The sequence below is a fragment of the Schistocerca americana genome, chromosome 7, assembly GCF_021461395.2.
Source record: "Schistocerca americana isolate TAMUIC-IGC-003095 chromosome 7, iqSchAmer2.1, whole genome shotgun sequence".
NCBI classification, from domain to species: domain Eukaryota; kingdom Metazoa; phylum Arthropoda; class Insecta; order Orthoptera; family Acrididae; genus Schistocerca; species Schistocerca americana.
This window is the reverse complement of record NC_060125.1, coordinates 144,550,605-144,577,462: the sequence shown is the minus strand read 5'-3', so window position 1 is coordinate 144,577,462 and position 26,858 is coordinate 144,550,605. Positions and strand designations below refer to the sequence as shown.

Below are 26,858 nucleotides of genomic sequence, written 5' to 3'. Positions count from 1 at the left end.
ATCAGTCAGTCAGAATTATTTTTTTAAAATTGATTTCACTCTCACTTTGGCAACGCTAGTATTGAAATGAAATAATAAATTTTTGACAGAAGAGGTTCAACTTATTACTGAGTGCTTTTTTTTTCTCCTTCCCCTCACCACGCATGTAATTGGATGCTACCATTGTGTCCTCAATATTCTTTGTATCTGTTTTAATGTTCATTTAATTTGAATTTTGTATCACCATCCACATGATATGTCATATGAACAACTGAAAACTAAAATGTATCACTGACATTTTGTGAAATTCTAAAGGCTTTCTCATGGCAGACTAGAGTGAGAAAATATGTATGTAGTTCTCAACATAGAGTATTAATGTTCCAGAACATCTTTTCAAGATTGTCAAATCAGTCAGATTTATTACGGTGACTGCAACGTTTTCATGAGTAGGCAGAAAATGTCCTGCTGTTTGTTACCTTATTGAGTAGCTATTTAAGCAGTCTAAAAGTCAATTGAAGACAGGGCTACAGGTGAAGATTTCTGAAGGTTTTAGTGATGTGATATTTAACATGGTAAAATGATATGATTGGAAGCTACTTCAACTTAATTTTGTATACTGGTACAGCAAAACACAGTATTCTAATTGTGAGTGCTGGTTATTAGACAGAAGTTAAATTAATATATGATGATGGCATATACAGTAGGGCCTCGATAATGTGGTATGCTCGGGGATCTGTCAATGCTGAATTATCAAATATGGCAGATTATCAAGGTCTCTTTAAAAATCTGGTTTAAAAAGGGGATATAAGTAAAGCCCTATAGTTTTAAAGTTCAAAAATGAGTAATTTATTTATCGAATACAACAGGAGAAATTACAGTGTTAAAAGAATGTATTACTTTTCTGTAAAAACAAATTTTTTTAATTAATAGTTGAATACTATATTGCTTTATTAAATCAATTTATGGCTCATGAAGTATTTTATGAAAAAAAATAAGCATGATTGATTTAAAAAGAGCAAGCAATTAAAAAAATAGTTACCAAAAATTTGGTGCAGTTAAATTGGAATCATTGTCTGTAGGAATAGTGCAGATACGTGATGTTATAAAGAGTGTGGAACCCACCTGGTAGAATTTTCCACAGAGCATTATTTAAACATAGCTAACATTTGGTGTAAGAATCGTGAAAGAAGGTTGTATACATGGAAGGGGCCTGGAGACACTGTAAGATTTCAGATAGATTATACAATGGTAATACAGAGATTTAGGATTCAGGTTTTAAACTGTAAGACATTTCCATGGTCAGATGTGGACTCTGACCACAATCTCTTGGCTATGAATGGTAGATTAAAACTGAAGAAACTGCAAAAAGGTGGGAATTTAAGGAGATGGGACCTGGATAAACTGAAAGAACCAGAGGTTGTAGATAGTTTCAGAGAGAGCATTAGGGAACGATTGACAAGAACGGGGGAAAGAAGTACAGTAGAAGAAGAATGGGTAACTTTGAGAGGTGAAATAGTGAAGGCAGCAGAGGCCTAAGTAGGTAAAAAGACAAGGGCTAGTAGAAATCCTTGGGTAACAGAATTTAATTGATGATAGGAGAAAATATAAAAACACTGTAAATGAAGCAGATGAAAAGGAACACAAACGTCTCAAAAACTTGATTAACAGGAAGTGCAAAATAGCTAAGCAGGGATGGCTAGAGGACAGATGTAAGGATGTAGAGGGATATATCACTAGTGGTAACATAGATACTGCCTACAGGAAAATTAAAGACACCTCTAGAGAAAAAAGAACCACTTGTATGAGTATCAAGAACTTGGTTCGAAAACCAGTTCTAAGCAAAGAAGGGAAAGCAGAAAGGTGGAAGGAGTGTATAGTGGATCTATACAAGGACAATTTACTTGAGGGCAATATTATGGAAATGGAAGAGGATGTAGATGAAGATGAAATGAGAGATACGATACTGCATGAAGAGTTTGACAGAGCACTGAAAGACCTAAGTCGAAACAAGGCCCCGGGAGTAGACAACATTCCATTAGAACTACTGATAGGCTTGAGAGAGCCAGCCCTGACAAAACTCTACCATCTGGTGAGCAAGCTGTATGAGACAGACGAAATACCCTCAGACATCAAGAAGAATATAATATTTCCAATCCTAAAGAAAGCAGGTGTTGACAGATGTGAAAATTACCAAACTTTTAGTTTAGTAAGTCACGGCTGCAAAATACTAACACGAACTCTTTACAGACAAATGGAAAAACTGGTAGAAGCTGATCTCGGGGAAGATCAGTTTGGATTCCGTAGAAATGCTGGAAAACATGAGGCAGTACTGACCTACGACTATCTTAAAAGAAAGGCAAACCTACGTTTATAGCATCTATAGAGTTAGAGAAAGCTTTTGACAATGTTGACTGTAATACTCTCTTTCAAATACTGAAGGTGGCAAAGGGTCAAATACAGGAGGCAAAAGATTGTTTACAACTTGTACAGAAACCAGATGGCAGTTACACAAGTCGAGGGGCATGAAAAGGGAAGCAGTGATTGGGAAGGGAGGGTTGTAGCCAATCTGTATATTGAGCAGGCAATAAAGGAAACAAAAGAAAAATTTGGAGTAGGAATTAAAATCCATGGGGACGAAATAAAAAGTTTGAGGTTCGCCGATGACATTGTAATTCTGTCAGAGACAGCAAAGGACCTGGAAGAGCAGCTGAATGGAATGGACAGTGTCTTGAAAGGAGGATATAAGATGAACATCAACAAAAGCAAATCAAGGATAATGAAATGTAGTCGAATTAAGTCGGGTGATACTGAGGGTATTAGATTAGGAAATGAGACACTTCACATTCTGCTATTTGGGGAGCAAAATAACTGATGGTGGTCGAAGTAGAGAGGATATAAAATGTAGACTGGCAATGGCAAAGAAAAGCATTTCTAAAAAAGAGAAATTTGTTAACATCGAATATTGATTAAAGTGTCAGAAAGTCAGTCATTTCTGAAAGTATTTGTGTGGAGTGTAGCCATTTATGGGAGTGAAACATGGACGATAAATAGTTTAGACAAGAAGAGAATAGAAGCTTTCAAAATTTGGTGCTATAGAAGAATGCTGAAGGTTAGATGGGTAGATTACGTAACTAATGAGGAGGTACTGAATAGAACTGAGGAGAAGAGGAATTTGTAGCACAACCTGACTAGAAGAAGGGATCGGTTGGTAGGACATATTCTGTGGCATCAGGGGATAACCAATTTAGTATTGCAAGGCAGCGTGGCAGGTAAAAATCGTAGAGGGAGACAAAGAGATGAATGCACTAAGCAGATTCAGAAGGATGTAGGTTACAGTAGTTACTTGGAGATGAAGAAGCTTGCACAGGGTAGAGTAGCATCGAGAGTTGCATCCAACCAGGCTCTGGACTGAAGACTACAACAACAAATGTGGCAGACAGGTATCTTCTCCTAATGGTTGACGTGAAATTTTCTTCCGAGTCCTGTGGAACATTGCTGAAATGCTAACTTATTTCTTCAATTGAGCACTTTTTTTGTCCAACAAAAATTATTTTGTATGATGTGCAGATACATAACTTGAAAAACTTCGTATTGTTGGCTGTTCTCATCGAATTTCTTCTTCATCTGTCATTGTTTCTGATGCCCCCTGCAATTTGAAAACACTTTGTAAGTCTCATCATCTGTCAGTTCTTTTTCAGTAAAAATACGGGAAAAATTTCTGACGCATGACGGTCAATCAGGTCTACTGGATTATAGTGTGCTGGATTATCGCAGATTGTACATGAGGAATAACTCTGGGTATATGGTTGGGGAGGAGGAAGGGGGCATGCATGTACACATAATCTGCCTGTAATTTAAGCAGTGTGCTGTCCTTTAAATGATTTCTGCCTGATGCCCACCATCTCCACTACTTGGTGAGTAGTGCATTATTGTTTTGCGAGAGGGTACTCAAAAGAACTGAACTAATTTTTTGGCGGGCAGAGCTTTTGTAGTACTGCATTTTTCTGCTGTCAGTACATAGAGCGAACATTCGGTCAGTAAGCTGAGCGCCGTTGCTGAAGGAGGTCGGGACTAGTTTCAACAGAGTTTATAGTTACAACAGTTTTGTGTGACTATTATTTTTGCAACGGTTGATTTTCAGAGAAAGTGGAACAGGTACTCTGGAATGTTAAACCCTAGTACAAGGACGATGCTAACTTTGATGGGCCGAACACACAAGAATGTTGAAAACATTCGTGCAGTCATAAATGAAGATTGACGATGGACAATTGAAAAAATTGTGGAACTGTTGGGAGTGACTTGGAGTTCAGTGCAGGGAATTGTGACAGAAGGTTTGAGAATGAAAGGCATGGCTGCAAAATTCGTACCGTGACTGCTGACTACTGAACAAAAACTGTGCTTTGAAAGAAGAGGTCTGAAATTATACAGACTTTTTTTTTTCAGAAATAACCATATGACAAAACTTGGTGGTTTGCTTAGCAAACTTTTTCCTAAAAATTATCACAAGTGACAAAAGTTGATGCTGTGCTTATCACCCTGAATCAAAGCAGCAGTCAAGTCAGTGGAAGACATCAAGTTTACCTTGCCCCAAGGAAGCTGGTCAGGTGAAATCAAACATTAAGACAATGCTGATTTGTTTTTTCGATGTGAGATTAGTCGTCCTTTCGGAGTTTGTTCTGCAGTATCAGACAGTTAACCAGACACTCTACTTGGAAGTTTTGAAAAGGTTGCACAACAGTATGCAGCGGAAGCCACCTGATTTGAGGTAGTGACAATGCGCCAGTTCACACAGCTCTGTCTGTATAACAATTCTTCATCAAAAATGGTACAATCCATGTTCCTCACCCCCATAGTCCTACGATCTTGCACCGTACGACCGTTTTTTTTCCCCCCAGAATATAAAGATGTAAAAGGAAAGTGTTTGCTGATATTACTGAGTTGAAAAAAAAATGATGGAGGCACTTTCAAGCATCATAAAAGATGGATGTAAATAATGTTTTGCAAATGGAATAAAAGGTCAGAGAAGTGTATTGGCATGAGTGGAGAGTACTTTGAAGAAGATTGGAGATTTTTGCTTAAAATTTGAATTAATAAGTTAATTTGAATAATAAGTTCAGTTACTTGTGGATACCTCGTCACGTGTATAAATCTGTTTCTTGCTGGTCACTGCAACTGAAGGAAGGAAGATTACGGTTTAACATCGAATCAATAGCGAAGTCATCAAAGATGTGCAAGGCTGTGTCATATTTGAGTATACGAGGATGGTGTTTGCCCTAAGAGACATAGAGAAATGACAGATCTACAGCTACATCTACATCTACATGGATACTCCACAACCCACCGTACAGTGAATGGCGGAGGATACTCTGTACCACTACCTGTCATTTCGATTCCTGTGCCTCTCACAAATAGAGTGAGGAAAAAATGGCTGTCTGTGTGCCTCCTTGTGATAACTTGAATCGGGATGGCCAGATAATTATTTCAACCTTGATTCTCCTGAGTGGGAGTCCAGTGCACTGTCCGCAGCAGCACCTCCTACAATTAACATGCGGTGAGAGTGGTACTATTTCACTTGTAAAGTTAGCTTTTCAGGAGAGAGACTTTAACTCTGATGTACTATATATTGTTTAAGTATTTTATTCTATTCTCAGTGGTCTAGAAGAGGTTTCCAGATCCTCAAACTGAGGAAATAAATAATAAATGCCTGTTACAGAACTTTAACTGAAATACTTTCATTTTACTGATGATAGTGGACCATTTGCATGTGTACAATCAAAGACTGAAGAGAAGGAAATTCAAGTTAACAGCAGAGTCCTAGCCAGTTGAAGAGTTTTTGTATGTAGGGTATTTAAGTCATCTCATTATTAGTTTATATTCATTTGTGTGGGTGTTGAGGACCAGGAACATCATCTGATGAGATTTCCTCATGACTATTTCCAAAACTGGGCTGATAAGGGTGTATGAATGCTGAACAATTTACTGCCTCTGTGTGGACTGAAAAGGGGGGGATGCAGAAATAAAGATAGTAAATAAAGATAGTCTGGGCTGTTTTAGTAAGATTTAAGATAAAAATAATTTTCAAAGCAAAGCTCCCACTCTGTGTGTGAGGGAACCTTACAATCAATGTGTATTACTAGTTTTCTGTTACGGCACTCTGATATGGGCTTTAATTATGAAAACCATTCAGAAACTAATGGCTTCTGAACTACCAACTGAGAGATGTGTATTGAAAATTCGTAGGAGAGACAGGAAGCAAACTGATCGGTAAAGAAGCTGAAGTTGGATAACTTTGTTTTGTTGTAGTGGAAATGCAACTGTTGGATGAGATGTGTAGGCAGATGAATGGACGGTAGTTGGTTACTGAAGTTCCAAGAGATAAGGAAAGGTCAAAACGACAACCTAATGGAATGTGGGTAGATGGTGCTAGAGAATATGCAGAAGCAGCTTGCATGCATTTAGAAGAAGACTGTAAACACATGGTAAACTCTAGAGGCAGCCTTTATCCAGCAATGAAAGTGAAATTGCTGATCATGTTGATGCTGAAGTAGTTTTGGTAAGATAACCAGGTAGCTTCTTTATGCTCATGTTTTCACTCGTATTAGGCCAGACAAACATTTTGTTGTGAAGATGATGATTTGTCTTGCAAAGAAAAACCTTGAAGGACTAAAGGTAACAGATCACTTGATAGAAGAAGTGTTGGGTCACCAACAGGCACACAAAAAAGAATGAAAACTTTGCTACGTTTCTGATGAATCTAAGAATTTTTAACATGTTGCAGCCCTGTCAGCAACTCTGATAAATTAATATGTCAAAAATCTGCCTCAGTTGCGAAATGTTATTGGTCTTTACCTAGGTTTCAGCTAGAGTAATCTAACCTTCTTCAAAAGTGTGAAATAAACTAATACGTGCCAAAATAAGGCTTTTGATTCTCGCCGAGCACCTCGTCCAAATGGCCCATGCACCCAATCCTCCAACTACTACTGAGCTGTTACACTGCTAGGTAAAAGACACTAGACTAGATATTCTAGAGGAGATGCAAATTTTCAAACATATACTATTTGATAAAGATAACCTTCTAAACGACCAGCTGCTGCTGAGTAATAAGAACTTTTTCGAAGGTGCCATCCATTGCTTTGTTCACCGTAATTCATTTTATGTTAACATCGACCACCGTATTCTCTTTCGGTCACCACGTACTTACATCCTATGAATGCCACTTATTTGCCCAGAATGTATAAGCTATTACTTTGATTTTGTTAAAGACCTTTTGCTACCATAACTTTGACCTCATAGTCCTATACATAATACACTAGCTTGTGATGCTACTATGATACTTAGTACTGTTACATACATTTTAAGTTTCCAAATCACTATATGTAACTTGAATGTAGACGTTAACCCATTCTGTGAATGATTAGTTTACTACTAACAGCTAAGAACAGCATGTAGCTAGAGAATCACACTAACTTTCGAACCTTGTCACTGCATATCCATTCCTGGTACATCGACGCTCAAGACATAGAAATTCACCACGACTTTTGGTAACGTTCAATACTACGGTTTAATTACTATTCCTTACAGTAAATATAGTTCTAGTTCCAACATAACTGACAATATGGTAGTCAAACCTACTAAAGATGCTGGCACACATTGCCTTTTCTTTCTACCCATAGGCATTAAGCCTAATGCCCGCCTTTAATTCAACCTGGCCAATACTTTTTGACGCCAATTTAAGCTAAGTTTAATATTTATGCAATATGGTTCAAAGTATTCTTCCATAGGCAGATAACGACCTTGTTGCTCTAAAGCATCTTTTTTTAAAGAAAACTATAGCATTATCCGTGTAGTCACGCTGCATACAATGTAACCTTTAAGAGATTATTCCTATCAAAGGTTAGTTTGCAGACTATATTTTGTAAATGCTTGACCTATGTTGGTCACATAAGTGTGATGACGGGGGCGTTGTATGCCCAGTCACAACCTATTTTAAATATTAGGTTCTGATTTATGCTATTAACCTATGTGAGACACTTATTCTTTGCTCACTATTAGACCATATCCTTAATTTATGTTCCTATTCAGAAGGGAAGAATACAGCTCATGTTCATATTATTAGTTGGCCTTTGTCGGTCAATAGTATATAAGTGTGTTGGCAGTGGCGTTGTACGCCCTGACACACTCTGCTTTAAATATTAGGTCCTTATTCCTATTTGAGAATTCCACCACGCTCGCAATAATCCTCGTCCTAAATAGTTAATAGCCTTATAGGCAATATCCTAAATAAGTAATATCTGATACACTAGAGTGTGTATTTCAACAATTGGGGTGGCATATCCTATTTAAATGCGTAGAGGTCTTGAACCCACTAACTAATAGTTAACCTTTTCACTTAAGAGTTTTGTTCCACATCACCCTTGTGACTACATATAGTGGACGGTCATACATGTTATATTTATAGTTAGTGTATGTTTGGTTAAGTTATTACAGGTTTCGTAAACAGAATGTTGACCATCTGTGCATAAAGTCATAAATGATGCCCTAAGCTTTACACACCCAGTCAATCATAAATGCATAGTAATGTAGTGCCACAACATAACAACATTAGTCAAATTTCGCATTAACAGATTGAGTTATTACTCCATGTACAAGGGCCGTTCAGAAAGTAACCTCCGGTTGATTTAAAAAAATACACCAAGTTAAATAAAAATATTTTAATATATACATCTTACAACTACATCTTTGCACTATTTTTCTACATAATCTCCATAGCGATTGAGGCACTTATCGTATCTCTTCACAAGCTTTGAAATTCCTTCTGCATAAAAATCACCCGCTTGTGCCTGGAGCCAGCCTGTGACCGCATCTTTGAGCTCTTCGTCGTCATCAAACCGCTGTGACCCGAGCCATTTCTTCAAATGCATGAAGAGGTGATAATCACTTGGCGCCAGGTCTGGGCTGTAAGGTGGATGGTTGATAACGTCCCACTTGAAGGACTCAAGAAGGGCCGTTGTTCTGCGAGCAGAGTGAGGACGGGCGTTATCGTGCAAAAAAACGATACCGGAAGTCAGCATACCACGGCGTTTGTTCTGTATAGCCCGTCGTAACTTTTTTATTGTTTCACAGTACACGTCTTGATTAATGGTCGTACCACGTTCCATGAATTCAACCAACAACACCCCTTTGGCATCCCAAAACACCGTTGCCATCAGTTTTCTGGCAGAAAAATCTTGCGAGGCTTTTCTTGGTTTGGTAGGCGAATTTGAATGTGCCCACATCTTTGATTGTTCTTTTGTCTCAGGGTTCACGTACTTAATCCAGGTTTCGTCACCGGTCACGATTCTGTTTAACAATGGTTCTCCTTCGTCCTCATAACGTGACAGAAAGTCTAATGCAGAGGCCATTCTTTGAGTTTTGTGGTGGTCGGTGAGAATTTTGGGCACCCATCGTGCACAGAACTTACGGTAACCCAATCTTGCTGTCACTATCTCGTACAAGAGAGTCTTAGAAATCTGTGGAAAACCAGTAGACAACTCCGACATTGAGAAACGTCGATTTTCACGAACTTTTGCATCAACTGTCTGAACGAGTTCGTCAGTCACCAATGATGGTCTACCACTCCTCTCTTCATCATGAACGTTTTCTCGTCCACTTTTAAATAAACGTACCCATTCACAGACAACTCCTTCACTCATAACTCTTGGTCCGTACACGGCACAAAGCTCACGATGAATAGCTGCTGCAGAATATCCTTTGGCTGTAAAAAACCTTATGACAGCACGCACTTCACATTTGGCGGGGTTTTCTATTGCAGCGCACATTTCAACCTGCCACAAAAACTAAACTAGCGCAGGTACGACGTTCACTCGACCACGGCTTGATGCCGACTGACCTGTTGAGTGCGTGAACGCACAGATGGCGTCGCTACTCCCCCCACAACCCGCACTGTGACCAATCGGAGGTTACTTGCTGAACCGCCCTCGTATAATGGAAATTATTTTATTCCCACCTTCTTCTAACCCTGAGAAGTTCTCGCGTTACAGACCTATAACCTTGTTCATCCCCCGCATGAGATCGTGTGGAACCGTACAACATAGCGGTGATCATATGTGGTTTTATTCTAACAAGCTGAATTTAATGACTGAGTAAATTTCTTATCAGTTAATAAGGTCTCGGTTTACAGTTAACGCTCATGGGGATTCTATCTACGTAGTGCCTTGTTCTCTCACAAATTTACTGTTTAACATTATAGGTAAGTTCCCAGTACATAACATAAAGACAGCCAATGGTAGGCACCTTTGGCTTTCCGTGCGTGCATGCACGTGATCCTCAGTCTTGCTTGGTACATATCCGTGTGCCACAGTCAGTTCCAATGTAGCGTCTGCAGCTAACTGACTGCTTTCCACAAAGTGGCGCTGGGGCTGTTCCTGTGCTAAGTAATGTAGCTTGACATGGTGCCATGGTTCTTTACCTTTTTATGTTTACCGTGCCTTATTTTGGCATCTATTAGTTTATTTCATGCTTCTGAGGAAGGCTAGATTACTCTAGCTGAAACCTGGGTAAAGACCAGCAACATTTCGCAACTGAGGCAGATTTTTGATATATTCTGATGAATCCTTTTTTGAGCTAGAGTATATGCACTTGGACAGCTACATTTTGTCAACTGTACAGGAAGTAATGCATGCACCCACACACCCACCCACCCACACACACACACACACACACACACACACACACACACACACACACACACACACGCCCTTTCAGCTGAGCTACATATTTAACTATGACGAGGCTTTCCATGAACAATCTATAAAGATATAACCAGATATTCTGTCTTTCACTGTCATATTTGGTGTGTGTAGACATTCATCAAAGAAAATCGACGTTCTCTGACTTTGGTCTCTCATGGTAACGTGCACTTAATATGTTGATATGTTTATGTGTGTGCGTGTACATGCTAACTGATTTGAGAAGGAAATAAAACTAGTTACAGGTGCATCCCAATTGTAGTAGTGAAGTACGAGGGTAATCCCAAAAGTAAGGTTTCCTATTTTTTTACAAGTACAGAACTCTGTTTGTGTGGTAGTTGATCACACTGTTATGAAGAGTGCTTCACGTGCTGTGTGTAAACATGTGCACGCCACGCTGAGGCGCTTAGTCTTGGCTTGGCAGCCATTGAGAATGGAGTTCCTGTTGTATGTCACCTCCAAGTGCGAATTGCGCGTGGTTATTCAGTTTTTGAACGCAAAGGGCACTGCGCTGACTGAAATCCGTCGCCAGTGGATGTAAGTGTATGGTGAGTCATGCATGGATGTCAAAAATGTTCGTAAGTGGTGTAGAAAGTTTGCAGCTGGTCGGACCGAAATTCACGACAAACAAAGGAGCGGGAGACCATCAATTTCTGAGGAGACAGTGTTGAAGGTTGAGCGACGCATGCGTGAAGACCGGCAGACCACCCTGGATGATCTCTGCATATTGGTTCCTGAGGTTTCTCGAAGCACAGCTCGCAGAATTTTAACAGAAACATTGAACTACCGGAAGAGTGCGCAAGATGGGTGCCATGCATACTGACAGGACCACATGCGGCAATGAGTTGACGCTTCCCGCCCATTTCTTCACCGCCTTGCAGCCGAAGACAACATTTTTCTGGACTCTATTGTCATGGGTGATGAATCTTGGGCATACCACTTTACACCTGAGCCCAATCAACAATCACGCCAGTGGCGGCATTCTTCTTCGCCAAAGCCGTGGAAATTCAAACAAACACAGTCTGCCGGGAAAGTCATGGCAAGCGTTTTTTGGGATCGGAAAGGGGTATTGTTGGTTGACTTTACACCCACTGGGACCACAATTAACCCTGACAAGTACTGTGAGACTCTGAAAAAACTCAAATGGGCAATTCAGAACCAGAGAAGAGTAATGTTGAGCAAGGGCGTTGACATTCTACATGACAACGCTCGCCCACACATCGCTTGGCAAACCGTTGCTCTCCTGCAACAGTTTCAGTGGAACATAATCACCCACCCAACCCATAGTCCTGACTTGGTGCCCAGTAACTATCACCTGTTCGCTAAGTTAAAAGAACATTTGGCCAGAAAGCGATTCAGCTCCAATGATGAGGTGAAAGAAGAGGTTGACAACTTTCTGAACAGCATGGCGGCAAGCTGGTATGACATGGGCGTACAAAAACTGCCACAGCGTCTACAAAAATGCATCGACAGAAATGGTGATTATGTCAAAAAATAGCTAAATGTTCAAGCTGTAAACTGATGTAAACCACTGTAGGAATAAACAGGTCTATGTACTTATAAAAAAATAGGAGACCTTACTTTTGGGATTATCCTTGTAGATATTAGTCTTAATGACAAAGTGAACAGTAACAGATACTTTTATTCACGTGCATTGTGTTCCTTGTATTGAGCTGGTGCAGGAGTTTGTAGCATTTTCCCATAAGTTTAGTCATCAGTAATATTTTCTCCATCATTGTTTACAACAGTCTGCCAGTACTGGGGTAACTTTTTGGTTCTGCGACTGTAGGAATCATGGTTTTGAGGCAATGAACTCATCGAGACACGTTTGAAGCTTATTTTCATCCATAAAGAAAGTTACATGAAGGTTGTTCGATAGTGTGTGGAAAAGGTGAAAATCTGAGGTCACAAGATTGGGTGAATAACATGGGTGTGAAATGACTTCCCAAGACAACTTCTGTATATTGTTTTTTGTCAGTCTAGCAGAATGTAGACGGGCATTATGATGGAGTAGAATCACTTCACACAGTCTTCCTGGTCGTTGTTCTTGGATTGTGTCTGCAAGACATCTCAGCATCTCAGTTGTTGACAATGTCAGCAGTGATGGTTACACCTCGTGGAAACAATTCGTAGTACACCCCACCGTCACTGTTCCATCAGATGAAAGACATCTTTTGTGGATGTGTGCAGGTCTTTGTACAGGGAGTTGCTGCTTTGTTTGGGCTCAGCCATTCCTTTCTTTTTCTAATGTCAGCATAAAGACACCATTTCTTGTCACCAATAATGATACAAGATAGGAATGGTTAGTGTTGTTCACAATCCAGTAGATGACAAGCAAGCAGGGATGCACATATGGCCAGCTGATAATTTTAGTGATTTTGGCTTAGAACATGCAGTACCCATACAGTTGATTTTTCACCTCCCCTTTGCATGCTAACATGGTATGATGGAAGGATGAGGACTGTTTATCACATTTGCCAGCTCTTGAGTACACTGATGTGGATTAAAGCACTTAAATAATGGTCTTCCTGAATGTGGAGAGTCACTAATGTAAAAATGATCCTCCTTTAAGCGAGAAAACAATTTTCTTGCTGTGCTCTGTCCAATGGGATTATCCCCATATGCAGCACAAATGTTTAAATGCTATAATGTTGTGCACAAACGTATTAAATGTAGCAGAAAATATAATTTATGACTTATTTTGAATAATATCAGATTAAAATATTTGCTTCAATTTATGTAATAGTCTGTTATGTGGAGGACAATGTGGCCATCGTTTTCTGTTAATTAACTGTAGTTCTTTTTACAAGTCACTTTTTGCATAATAGACAGAGTATTTATCATGAAACTCAGTGTTCACTACATTGGTGCAGATAACCTATCTCTGGTAAAAATAGGAAAAAAATGTTATTGGAAGAGTTTTGAAGGTTGATTTTTCTTGCTATATTTTTTTTTTTTTTTTTTTTTTTTTTTTTTTTTTTTTTTTTCAGGAACCACTTAAATCAGGAGCTACATTGATTGTAGCACCAGCCTCTATTAGCTGCCAGTGGGTTGAAGAAGTTGGTAAACACATCAGTGACAAAAGTTTCAGTGTTCTGGTTTACAGGTAATTCAGTTGTTGTTATTGTTCTAAAAATGGAGTAGTTTTCATCTGAAGTCAAATAACAATAATAATATTCAAGGTGTAAGTTATCTCCAAAATGAATCTTGCTCAGCAAAAAGACAAACAGAAGGTTGCACTTACCATATGATACTTCGCGCAAAAAAAGAAAATAGTTTTTACCAATCTGCTGCTAGTTAAGTATAATATCCCATAGATACTCAGTTTGTAGTACAGAGTCCTTTGTCTTCTTGAATTGTTTCCAACCTTATTTCTTCATTGTCTAATGCTGTGAGTGTGGATAGATGTGCAGAGCTTTGTTCATGCTGTTCTTTCATACATCCATACCGGAGCTTCTCCCTTGACTTATAGATGCTTCTACAGAATACTTTATTCCAATACCAAACACCGATATATCATTTTATTAAAATTTCTTCCGTGTATCAATTCCCACACTGCATCTACATTTGTTCAGATCAATCATTATCCCCACCCTATTCCATCCATGAATTAGACAAGGGGAAAATAGATTGGGGAGGGGGGGGGGGGGGAGAGAGAGAGAGAGAGAGAGAGAGAGAGAGAGAGAGAGAGAGAGAGATTGCAAATGCTGTAACTGATTTATGCATCAAGTTTCGCAAGTAGTGTAAATAAGAGCTTGAAGTATAAATCTGTGATTCCAGGCCAGAACTATCTACAATCATAAAAACATTGTCACTCGGACATCTGAATTACTAAATGACGTACCTGGTTCATGACGTGTGGTTATAGTTGCAGATTGCCTATTTACTTTATCTAATTACTGTATTGACCAAATTTAAAAATGTTTAACACAGTAAGATAATACAGTTAGAAATTGTGTGTATGTCTCAAGGCAGTGTAAGCAAACCCATGAAAATATTCAGATTATATTCATTTGGCATTTGAGAATGAGAACACTGTTACACCATAATTTCAAATCTTTATGAAACTTTTTCTGTGCTGTGGAACAACTGGTTAAGAATGGCTTAAACAGTGTCTACTCTCTGTGCAAGATCAGGCATCATCTCATGTATGCCGTTAAAAGACAACACTGTAGCCAACATGACATAGTGGAGTCATTATGAACCTTTTCGTAGAGCCCACTGACCATATATGGATCATACTTCTGATGCCTGAGCTACCAGCTCCCCAAGGGTGCCAAAGAGTAGGTTCCCATCTCCTTGGGACATCGGGACTCCTGACAACAGCCTCATGCTAGATGGCCTTTGCTAAAGCTGAGTGCACCGGTGGGGGAAGCCCAGGCAAGTGACATGAGGGTGGAGAATTCAAATATGAAGTGCATCAAACTAAATCCACACAATGGCCTTACTGATCTGGCTGTTTCAACAGATAAGTATCGATATTTCAGTAAGGACATTTACTGTTCATCTGCTCTTCGTCCCCTGGCTTCCCCATGGGAAGACGGTCAGGTCAAAACACTGGGAATTAAACTGTTTATTCAATATCTGGTGTACATTAGAAATGAAGGAGATACCTCCACATCGGCAAAACCAGTGTTTTTATTGAATAAATAGAAGGTAAATATGGAAAAGTAGACACACTGGAAAAAAATTGAATTAGGCCACTATTGATTGAAACCATCTCTGCTGCACAATCTTGAGCACGTTACACACACCAGTGACTGTTACTCCACATAAAACTTTGAATGTGGCACAAGAAGTTATCATTCACAGAGATATTGCACCCCAGACAGATGAAGAACTACGAGCTAATATAGCATGAGGAGGCATACATTTTGTCAGATATGTACAGAAAGGTTCAGAAGATCAGCAAGTATGTAAAGGTGCTTTTATCTTAGTTTTTGAAGGACATGCCTTCCAAGAAATAGTTATGATGTAAAAGTGTGATATGAAACCTTATTTCCCACCACTCATGAGATGTTTTCGGTGCTTACATTTTGGACACAGCTCATTCTGCTAGACAGCAGACCCAAAATGCAGAGACAGTCGTAGATCACTTCCTGAAGGTCATCCTTGTAGACAATCACCTTTCTGTGTAAACTTTATGGAATGCCTTCCCCTACGTTCACCAATTTGCCCAGTAATTATAAAAGAAAAGAAATAACAAGAATATAAAATGATGGACCACCTATCATATCCCGAGATAAGAAAAAATGTGAATGCAAGCATCCAGTCGACATGATGGCAGATTATGCAAAATTTGAGCTGTCACCCCACCTACCTCAACTTTTTCAGAACCAAATTTACCTCCTGCTATAAACCAAGAGGATACAATCATAATGACAAATTATGTGCAAGAGGTATATCTGCCCCCTCTTGACTTCCAGTCTTGCAGAGCCAGCAGGAGGCACTTCATATCCCGCCATCTGCACAAGAGAGGAAGACCCACCCCACAACTTCTTCCTCCAAACATGACTGATGTACAGTCAGATACTGGTCAGTGGATAGAAGAGACTAAGACACAGAGCCGATAACATGTCTGACAATTTTCTTACTCAGACCTACAACCAGAAAAATTACACGAAGGAAAACAGCAAAGTGACAAAAAGGGAAAAATGACAAGAAACAAACAAAACAAAGAACTAATTTGTCACTTCAGATAAAACTGGAACTCTTGTTGGCAGCAGATGAATATCTGGACACAATGCCAGTTGCACAGGAAGCACCGGAATGCTCTTCAGATCAACATATATTGCCTACATCTTTGCTGAACACTATGGTGGCACCTTTTCAGTGGTTTTACAATGGAATTGCAATTGCTAATATCACCACCTGGAAGAAATGTGACCGTTAATCACACACTATCCCACAGTGTGTATAACAATACAAGAATAAAGATTTTTGGAAGATCATTTTCCTACTCATAGAGGATGAAACATATATCGGCAAAAAAGGGATAAACATGAAACAAATATGAGCACAATAGTCAAATCGAACACCTTCACTGGACAAATAACTATGAACAGTGCACTCAAAACAAAAGACATTAGAGTACAATTGAGCATAACAACAACAGTATGTAATACCTACATTCCCCATGACCGAGATATTACTTACAGAGAAATGGAAGACATAATTAAACAATTACCCTGCCTTTCATTTCATTTGGAGATTTCAGTGCACACCATCACATATGGGGCAGCAAGACGATGACTTGTGAGAGCATCTGCTAGAGAGATTATTCACACACTTTGATATCTGCCTAGTAAATTCACAAGCCTGATCGTATTTAAACATCTCCTATGGCTCATACTGTGCAGTAGATTTGACAATCTGGAGTCCTAACTTTGCACCTGTGGTCCAAGGGTTCATTTTTGATTGCCTTTCCGATACTGGCCACTACGCAATGACTGCAACCATCTTAAATTTACACCACACTGATTGTTTATTATGTTGGCTGCTGCAAAGAGCCAATTGGAATGATTTAACTGCTCAAGTACAGATAACAATAAATAATAACAATAAATACAGAGAAGACGGTTGATGTAGTAGCACAAGACACAACAGAAATCATCATACAAGCTGTTAACACAACAACACCATTCTCTTTAGGTCCTCGTAGGTGGATATCTTTTCTGTGAAGGTGCAGTGAGATTGCAAATGCCACCAGTGAAAATTTTATTTTATTCAAAAGATCAAGAGCAAAAGCATTTTACTTGATGAAACAAGAAAATGAAGAGTGTTAGGAACTCTGTTTCATCAATGATGGTATAAACCACAGTTTCACAAGTGTGGTCCAAATTGTGGTGGATTAGTGGATTTCAGGTCACTAATGGAATGCAGGGAATCCTTGACGAACGAGAAATTAATACCAGTTTCCATGACATTGCAGAATTTTTATCAATATATTATGCAGAAATGTCGCCTCTAAAAATTACCATCCTACTTACGCTCACCATTGCCTTTTCACAAAATGTAATACCGTGTCTTTCATCTTATCAGATCTATAATAAACTCTTTGCAGTCTGAGAACTAAATAATGTTTTAAAACAGTATAGGGATATGTCCCCAGGACCACAAAATGTCCATAGTCAAACGCTAAAATATCTTGGTGCAAAATAGCAAAAACTGTTCTAAAAAATTTTAACAATACTGAAACCAGAACGAGACCCAAAAAATAGAAATAACTACAGGCTCATGAATCTAACAAGTAACTTGGATATATTGTTAGAAAGGATGGTTAATGCAGGGCTTTTTTGGTGCCTGGAATCTGGAAATGTCCTTTTCTGATTCTAATGGAGATTCCGAAGATCTTGAAATATGACTAATCGTCTTATACGATTGGAATTTGTAGATAGAGAGGCCTTTGTGCACCACCAACACACAGTCACAATATTTTTTGATTTACACAAGTGATATGATACAATGTGGTAGGATCACATTTTATCAACTCTGCATGAGCGGTGTTTTTGGGGAAATTTACCTGTCTTCACACAATTTTTTTTATCACTTGGATTATTTAGGGTAGGTTGGGCATGACCATTAGCAACCAATATATGCAAGATAATAGAGTCCTACAGGGATCAGTTTTAAGTACCACACTTTTTGGAATTCCAGCGAATGGCATTGTAGCTGCAATGGAACATACAGTCACACCGGCATTATATCATCTTTGTTTACTGTATTTACCTGATAATAAGATGAGATTTTTCCCCAAATTCACCATTTGAAAAATACAGTGTCTTCATACATTCACAGATAAAACTATTGCTGCTGAGGTTAACGTTTTTCCATTGTTTCATAGTGTGTATAGGGGTTATCTAACATTCACTGATGGAGAACTCGTACAAGTTATTCCAAGTACCGACTTAAGGACACACATTCAGTGCGACATCCTGAAGAAATGGGAGAGGAAATGGTGAGACAGTATATGATCCAATAAATTAACCACACACCACCAAGGTGTAGCAGGCTTCACTACAAAGCTTGAAGAGGGAATGTATTGTGTTATACAGTTTCAGAACGCTGGACGTACCAAAAAAAGGTCATGAATTTTTGCTGTGGTGGTAATAAGCCTCAGAATCCATCTGTGAATGAATGTTAATCATTGACCACACCCTCAAAGATTACACGACAATCCGAGACCTGTGAGGGCAAATTAACCTAAGACCTCATCTATCAGATATTCTAGTGGATGACAAAACACCTGTAAGCCATGTGCTACACTTCCTACAATGGAGTGGATATTAAGACGAAATTTAAAGAAGACACCATTGTATGTCAGCTGAGGAATGAAGATGAGATGACAGGCCTGTCACCGTCGATCTAACCCTGAGGCACCACCTGATTCATCATTCGCACCAGAGCCTATTGTCTTTGTTGATCCATTATGGACTGTGGGACAACAGCTGGGATGTATTTCTTGATGCAATAATTTACCAACAGCCGTATGTGTCACCTGGCCACCAAGAGCTGTTGCATAGCGATTTGATTCACGGATCCAGTTATATGGCTCATTCCGTGTATAGTGATTTTACAACTATGACGTGTGGGGCCTGAAGATGGCATCAATGTAATGCTGAAACTGGTAGCACATAAGAAGTTTATAAAATAAATTTCTACAATACATACAGCTGTTCGTAAATTATTGCATCAAGAGAACCTGTTGTGGATGACAAAGTATCTCTATCTATATTTCTGTCTCTGAACCTGAGATACTAAGTAAGTACAGCGGTGGAAATTAGTGTAAAGGCAGATGGTTATTTGTGGATAAAACATATTTATGTACGTATTTGTCATTGCACACTCTTTTTCCCTCACAGTTTACACCAAAACAAAACAAAATACGTTCTCATCTTTCTGTTAGCATTGATGGTACTTAAGGAATTAAAGAAACGAGAACTTCAGGGCTGGAAATTTGGCCACCACCGAAGTTTCTACATGTCTGAACTAGTTCTCTTGTGCAGAGATCATGCCAGTAGTACTGAAAACAATCTGGCCCATCCAAATTAAACCTCTTCCCATCACTGACAATTACTTTGTTCCATTCTATGATCCATGACACAATATATTCTTCCACAAACTTCAGCCGAGCCTCCTTCAGTGCGTTGTTTAATATGGCTTATGGAGCCGTTTTTTGAATGCTAGCTTTGCGTCTTGAGTCAGGATTTGTCAAACATGTCTGGAAATGACTGATAACTGCAATCAGCCACAAACTGAGAAGAACACAAGTTTTTGACTTTTGTTTTACGCAGAGTCAAATATTTGGGTGTCAACATTTGAAAGCAGTTGGTGAAGAACTTCCAGAGATATGATTTTGAACAAACGAACATGAGGTTTTTGTTAACATCTGTGCTTTGGTAGGTCTATAAAAACATGCTCATATTCAAATGCAATGTTGTGTCAAATTTCAAAGCAATTGGCGAAGAACTTTCAGAGATGTACAATTTTGAGCATACAGTGAACGCAAGATGTATGTGGCAGTGCATTTGAAATGCTTGGAGAGGAAGCAGCTATTATATGGAAGAAAAGTTGGTGATAGTAGTTAGTGTTTTCCTTTTTTTTTTATTTTTTTTTTTTTTCTATGGTGGAATCATGAAACCATTACAATCAGTATTAATTTTGCTAATTATGTTCTTCTCCATTTTACATTATGTCACATTATCTGTTATTCTGTTGTTGTCTATTATGCACTTTCATATCTCTCTCTCTCTCTCTCTCTCTCTCTCTCTCTCTCTCTCTCTCTCTGGCTCTCCACACCGTTCCCCCATCCACCTCCTCATCCACTTTACTCTTTGTATACCAGTGCCTTATTTGTAATAACAATTAATAAATTGGTTCTGAATTTGTATAAAATAATATTCTGTTTGTGTTACTGGAGGTTTATGGTACAAACTTACTACCAACACAGTAAGTTATTTCATAGCCAATTTTGATATATTTTTTTTGTCATTGGGTGGACCATTTTACATCTTTCTATTAAGTGTATTGTAGTGGTTCACTTGTACAATTCCAACTAATTTTGTGTGGTGTTTTTTTACAGAGGAGTTACCAAGGGATTTGTCCAGCCATACATTTTAGCCCGGAGTAAAGTTGTTTTGACAACATATGAAACTTTGAGGCGTGAACTTGTCTATGTGGAAATGAATAATGACTCAGCCAGGTAGATATTATTCATCAGTATTTATTTGCAACACATGTTCATCATTCTCATATTGGTGTAGAGAAATTAAACATATATATTTATAAGCTGCTCAAAAGATCTCTCTCCTTTACACTTGCTAAAACAAAGAACATATCAGGAGTCAACAAGATTTAAACCTGACACTCTACTGTATTTTAAGTATTCTGTGGGTTATGTCACATAATGTGAATGCCTATTCCTCTATATATTGGTCAAACCTTTTTCTGGAAAAAAAACTTAGATAGTACCTCATCATGGAAGTATCTCAATACTGAGGACTAAAATAAATATACAAATGGAAACTCATCAGTGGAAATGGAAGGGTTAGAGGTAGCACCTCACCATTTAATTGAGACATCAAATGACCATAGGTGCATAGATAAGACTAAAAATGCCAAGCTTTTGAACCTGACTAATACAGAGTATGAGTACATGTACACCTGCACAGCTAATTTGTCTCAACCAGCATATATTGTCCAGCTCAACTGGTGTGAGGGATTGACTCAGGTGGAAAAAGAGGCAGGGATGATGGAAGGGAAGGGCGGCTGACAGCTGGGAGGGAGAAGCAGCAAACACATGGGGAAAAAGTATGGCAGCAGTGAGCACACCCTCGTGTCAGGAGGAGTCGTGCATGACACACAGTGGCCTGAAGGAGACGACCGGAAGGGAAAAGTGGAACAGAGGAAGTATGAGTCTGCAGAGAGTAGGGCACAACTATTTAATGAACACAGTGTTGGAAGGGATATGTGAGAAGGGGAGAGGGGCAGAGGTCGCTGTGAGGAGGATTATAAGACTGAAGTTCGTGTTGTAAGGACAGTCCCCATCTATACAATACAGGGAAGCCAGTGTCAGCAGCAAGAATCCAGGTGGCAGAGGTCGTGAAGCAGCCTCCAAAGTTGAGCATGCTGATCAGCAGCATGTTCAGCCACTGGAGACATGGCTCTGCTTGTGATCAAAGCTGTGCAGTAGTTATGACAGAGTGGATGTGGCATTACTCCTTTCGCAGGTGGCCCATTCTCTGATAGCATAGGATAGGATATCCTTGTGAGGGGACAGGAGTAGGATGTTCCAGGTGGGTAGACGGGACAAGTTTTGCACCTGCATCTTGCGCGGGGTTGTGACCCATGTGGTGAGGGGTCAGTGGTAGCTGTGGCATAAGGATGGGCTGGAATATTGTGTCAACAGTGTATGCAAAGAATACTTTTTCAGAAGAGGTGAAAAGGGTTGTGGATACATTGTTCCTTATTTCAGACACAATGGTAAATAATTGGAGCAGTGGTAAAGAATGCAGTTAAGTTGTCTCAGTAATATTTTATAACGAGGAGGGTGCTTCTTTGCAAGGATGGTCAGAGAGTTGGGGGCACATGCAGATACAACACGGGAGACCTGTTTGTGAACTAAGTTCGGGGGTAATGCCTGTATGTGAAGACATCAGTATCCCTTTCAGCACACTGAATATGGGATTGCTTGTCACTACAAATGCACAATTTGTGAGTAGCCAGATTATACAGAAGAGATTTCTTGTTTGAAATAGATGGCAGCTTTAAAATTTAGATGACTTGTTGTTTGGTATGGAAATAGACATTTCTGAGCAGTCACAGAGGTGTACAGGAATGTGGTATGCTGAGGAGCTGTAGGTGAAGCAAGTGGGAGAGGACATGTTGAGATTTCTGAGAAATGATGATAGAGTGCCTCTGCCACAGCTGCCGATCACGAAGGTGTTGTTGACAAATGTGAACTGGCCTAGGGGTTTGGGGTACTGGTATCCTCTAGATGCCCATAAACAGGTTAGCACAGGAGGGTCCAATGTTGGTACCCATAGCTGTGCTGCAGATTTCTTTGTATATCTTTCACACAAAAGAGAAAAAATTGAGGGTAAGGATGCAGATCAGGAGTCGTATTGCGAATGAGGTCATTAAGCCATTAGGAGATCTAGCATTTGACATCCATGAGGCAGTGTGCAGGGGGGATGTCTGTGTTTACAGAAGTGAATCAATGGTGACGGTTAAAGATTCAGGTGCCAGAAGAGTGGAGATGGTTGGGAGATTGTGAAGGCTTCAGATATCCATATGAAAGAGGAACACCACCACAAAGCTTACCAACTTCTTCAGTTTCATTCATGTACCCACTGACTATGCAGCTCCTGAAATCAGTAGCTCGGTACAGGCTTTTGTTGAAGTTTCGAGAACCTACCTTCACCGAGAAGTCAAGCAGTGTATTGCTCCCTCCTAGGTATATCTCACAAAGAGACCATGATAAAATCAGAGAGATTAGAGCCCACACAGAGGCATACTGACAATTTTTCTTTCCACGAACAATGTGAGACTGGAATACAAGGGAGAACCTATAAGAGGTACTCAAGGTACCCTCCACCACACACCATCAGGTGGCTTGCGGAGTATGGATGTAGATGTAGAGGGATTACCTTTACTCCTTCCATCATCTTAAGTAAATTTTTACTGTTAATACCATGTCAATTTATGCTCTAGACTTTTCCAAAGTTCATTATGTCCAAGTTACATTATTCCATAAATTTGAATTCCCTCACAAATTAAAGCTGTCTGCCAGACCAGGCCAGAAAAGAAACGATAAACATACTGTTCGTGAGCAATGCTTTTATACACTTGGCTATCCAGGTGAGCATGTGCAACAAAATAGTACATGTTCTCCCTGCATAGTGGAATGTTCATTGTGTAAACAGCCTTCACAAAAATAAGACGCATTAACTACCTTGGACCTTGGCGTTGGTGGGGAGGCTTGCGTGCCTCAGCGATACAGATAGCCGTACCGTAGGTGCAACCACAACGGAGGGGTATCTGTTGAGAGGCCAGACAAATGTGTGGTTCCTGAAGAGGGGCAGCAGCCTTTTCAGTAGTTGCAAGGGCAACAGTCTGGATGATTGACTGATCTGGCCTTGTAACAATAACCAAAACGGCCTTGCTGTGCTGGTACTGCGAACTGCTGAAAGCAAGGGGAAACTACAGCCGTAATTTTTCCCGAGGGCATGCAGCTTTACTGTATGGTTAAATGATGATGGCGTCCTCTTGGGTAAAATATTCCGGAGGTATTCGGATCTCCGGGCGGGGACTACTCAAGAGGATGTCGTTAGCAGGAGAAAGAAAACTGGCTTTCTACGGATCAGAGCGTGGAATGTCAGATCCCTTAATCGAGCAGGTAGGTTAGAAAATTTAAAAAGGGAAATGGATAGGTTGAAGTTAGATATAGTGGGCATTAGTGAAGTTCGGTGGCAGGAGGAACAAGACTAATGGTCAGGTGACTACAGGGTTATAAACACAAAATCAAATAGGGGTAATGCAGGAGTAGGTTTAATAATGAATAGGAAAATAGGAATGCGGGTAAGCTACTACAAACAGCACAGTGAACGCATTATTGTGGCCAAGATAGATACGAAACCCACACATGCTACAGTAGTACAAGTTTATATGCCAACTAGCTCCGCAGATGACGAAGAAATTGAAGAAATGTATGATGAAATAAAAGAAATTATTCAGATAGTGAAGGGAGACGAAAATTTAATAGTCATGGGTGACTGGAATTCGAGTGTAGGAAAAGGGAGAGAAGGAAACATAGTCGGTGAATATGGATTGGGGCTGAGAAATGAAAGAGGAAGTCGCCTGCTAGAATTTTGCATAGAGCACAACATAATCATAGCTAACACTTGGTTTAAGAATCATGAAAGAAGGTTGTATACATGGAAGAACCCTGGAGATACTAAAAGGTATCAGATAGATTATATAATGGTAAGACAGCGATTTAGGAACCAGGTTTTAAATTGTAAGACATTTCCAGGGGCAGATGTGGACTCTGACCACAATCTGTTGGTTATGACCTGTAGATTAAAACTGAAGAAACTGCAAAAAGGTGGGAATTTAAGGAGATGGGACCTGGAAAAACTGAAAGAACCAGAGGTTGTACAGAGTTTCTGGGAGAGCATAAGGGAGCAATTGACAGGAATGGGGGAAAGAAATACAGTAGAAGAAGAATGGATAGCTTTGAGGGATGAAGTAGTGAAGGCAGCAGAGGATCAAGTAGGTAAAAAGACGAGGGTTAGTAGAAATCCTTGGGTAACAGAAGAAATATTGAATTTAATTGATGAAAGGAGAAAATATAAAAATGCAGTAAATGAAGCAAGCAAAAAGGAATACAAACGTCTCAAAAATGAGATCGACAGGAAGTGCAAAATGGCTAAGCAGGGATGGCTAGAGGACAAATGTAAGGATGTAGAGGCTTATCTCACTAGGGGTAAGATAGATACTGCCTACAGGAAAATTAAAGAGACCTTTGGAGATAAGAGGACCACATGTATGAACATCAAGAGCTTAGATGGAAACCCAGTTCTAAGCAAAGAAGGGAAAGCAGAAAGGTGGAAGGAGTATATAGAGGGTCTATACAAGGGCGATGTGCTTGAGGACAATATTATGGAAATGGAAGAGGATGTAGATGAAGATGAAATGGGAGATACGATACTGCGTGAAGAGTTTGACAGGGCACTGAAAGACCTGAGTCGAAACTAGGCCCCGGGAGTAGACAACATTCCATTGGAACTACTGACGGCCTTGGGAGAGCCAGTCCTGACAAAACTCTACCATCTGGTGAGCAAGATGTATGAAACAGGCGAAATACCCTCAGACTTCAAGAAGAATATAATAATTCCAATCCCAAAGAAAGCAGGTGTTGACAGATGTGAAAATTACCGAACTATCAGGTTAATAAGTCACAGCTGCAAAATACTAACACGAATTCTGTACAGACGAATGGAAAAACTAGTAGAAGCCAACCTCGGGGAAGATCAGTTTGGATTCCGTAGAAACACTGGAACACGTGAGGCAATACTGACCTTATGACTTATCTTAGAAGAAAGATTAAGGAAAGGCAAACCTACGTTTCTAGCATTTGTAGACTTAGAGAAAGCTTTTGACAATGTTGACTGGAATACTCTCTTTCAAATTCTAAAGGTGGCAGGGGTAAAATACAGGGAGCGAAAGGCTATTTACAATTTGTACAGAAACCAGATGGCAGTTATAAGAGTCGAGGGGTATGAAAGGGAAGCAGTGGTTGGGAAGGGAGTAAGACAGGGTTGTAGCCTCTCCCCGATGTTGTTCAATCTGTATATTGAGCAAGCAGTAAAGGAAACAAAAGAAAAATTCGGAGTAGGTATTAAAATCCATGGAGAAGAAATAAAAACTTTGAGGTTCGCTGATGACATTGTGATTCTGTCAGAGACAGCAAAGGACTTGGAAGAGCAGTTGAATGGAATGGACAGTGTCTTGAAAGGAGGATATAAGATGAACATCAACAAAAGCAAAACGAAGATAATGGAATGTAGTCGAATTAAGTCGGGTGATGCTGAGGGAATTAGATTAGGAAATGAGACACTTAAAGTAGTAAAGGAGTTTTGCTATTTGGGGAGCAAAATAACTGATGATGGTCGAAGTAGAGAGGATATAAAATGTAGACTGGCAATGGCAAGGAAAGCTTTTCTGAAGAAGAAAAATTTGTTAACATCAAGTATGGATTTAAGTGTCAGGAAGTCATTTCTGAAAGCATTTGTATGGAGTGTAGCCATGTATGGAAGTGAAACATGGACGATAAATAGTTTGGACAAGAAGAGAATAGAAGCATTTGAAATGTGGTGCTACAGAAGAATGCTGAAGATTAGATGGGTAGATCACATAACTAATGAGGAAGAATTGAATAGGATTGGGTAGAAGAGAAGTTTGTGGCACAACTTGACCAGAAGACGGGATCGGTTGGTAGGACATGTTCTGAGGCATCAAGGGATCACCAATTTAGTATTGGAGGGCAGCGTGGAGGGTAAAAATCGTAGAGGGAGACCAAGAGATGAATACACTAAGCAGATTCAGAAGGATGTAGATTGCAGTAGGTAC

At 39.6% G+C, this 26,858-nt stretch overlaps 1 protein-coding gene across 1 annotated transcript in view; it reads left to right on the top strand.

Moving 5' to 3' along the window:
- The window catches only part of LOC124622162 (E3 ubiquitin-protein ligase SHPRH), a 256,731-nt gene that overhangs the window by 86,023 nt on the left and 143,850 nt on the right, over positions 1 to 26,858 (top strand). Inside the window, exons 6-7 of the mRNA XM_047147806.1 lie at positions 13,718 to 13,833; positions 20,809 to 20,928. Coding sequence (XP_047003762.1) covers positions 13,718 to 13,833; positions 20,809 to 20,928 — 236 coding nt within the window. The remainder of the gene's footprint in view (positions 1 to 13,717; positions 13,834 to 20,808; positions 20,929 to 26,858) is intronic.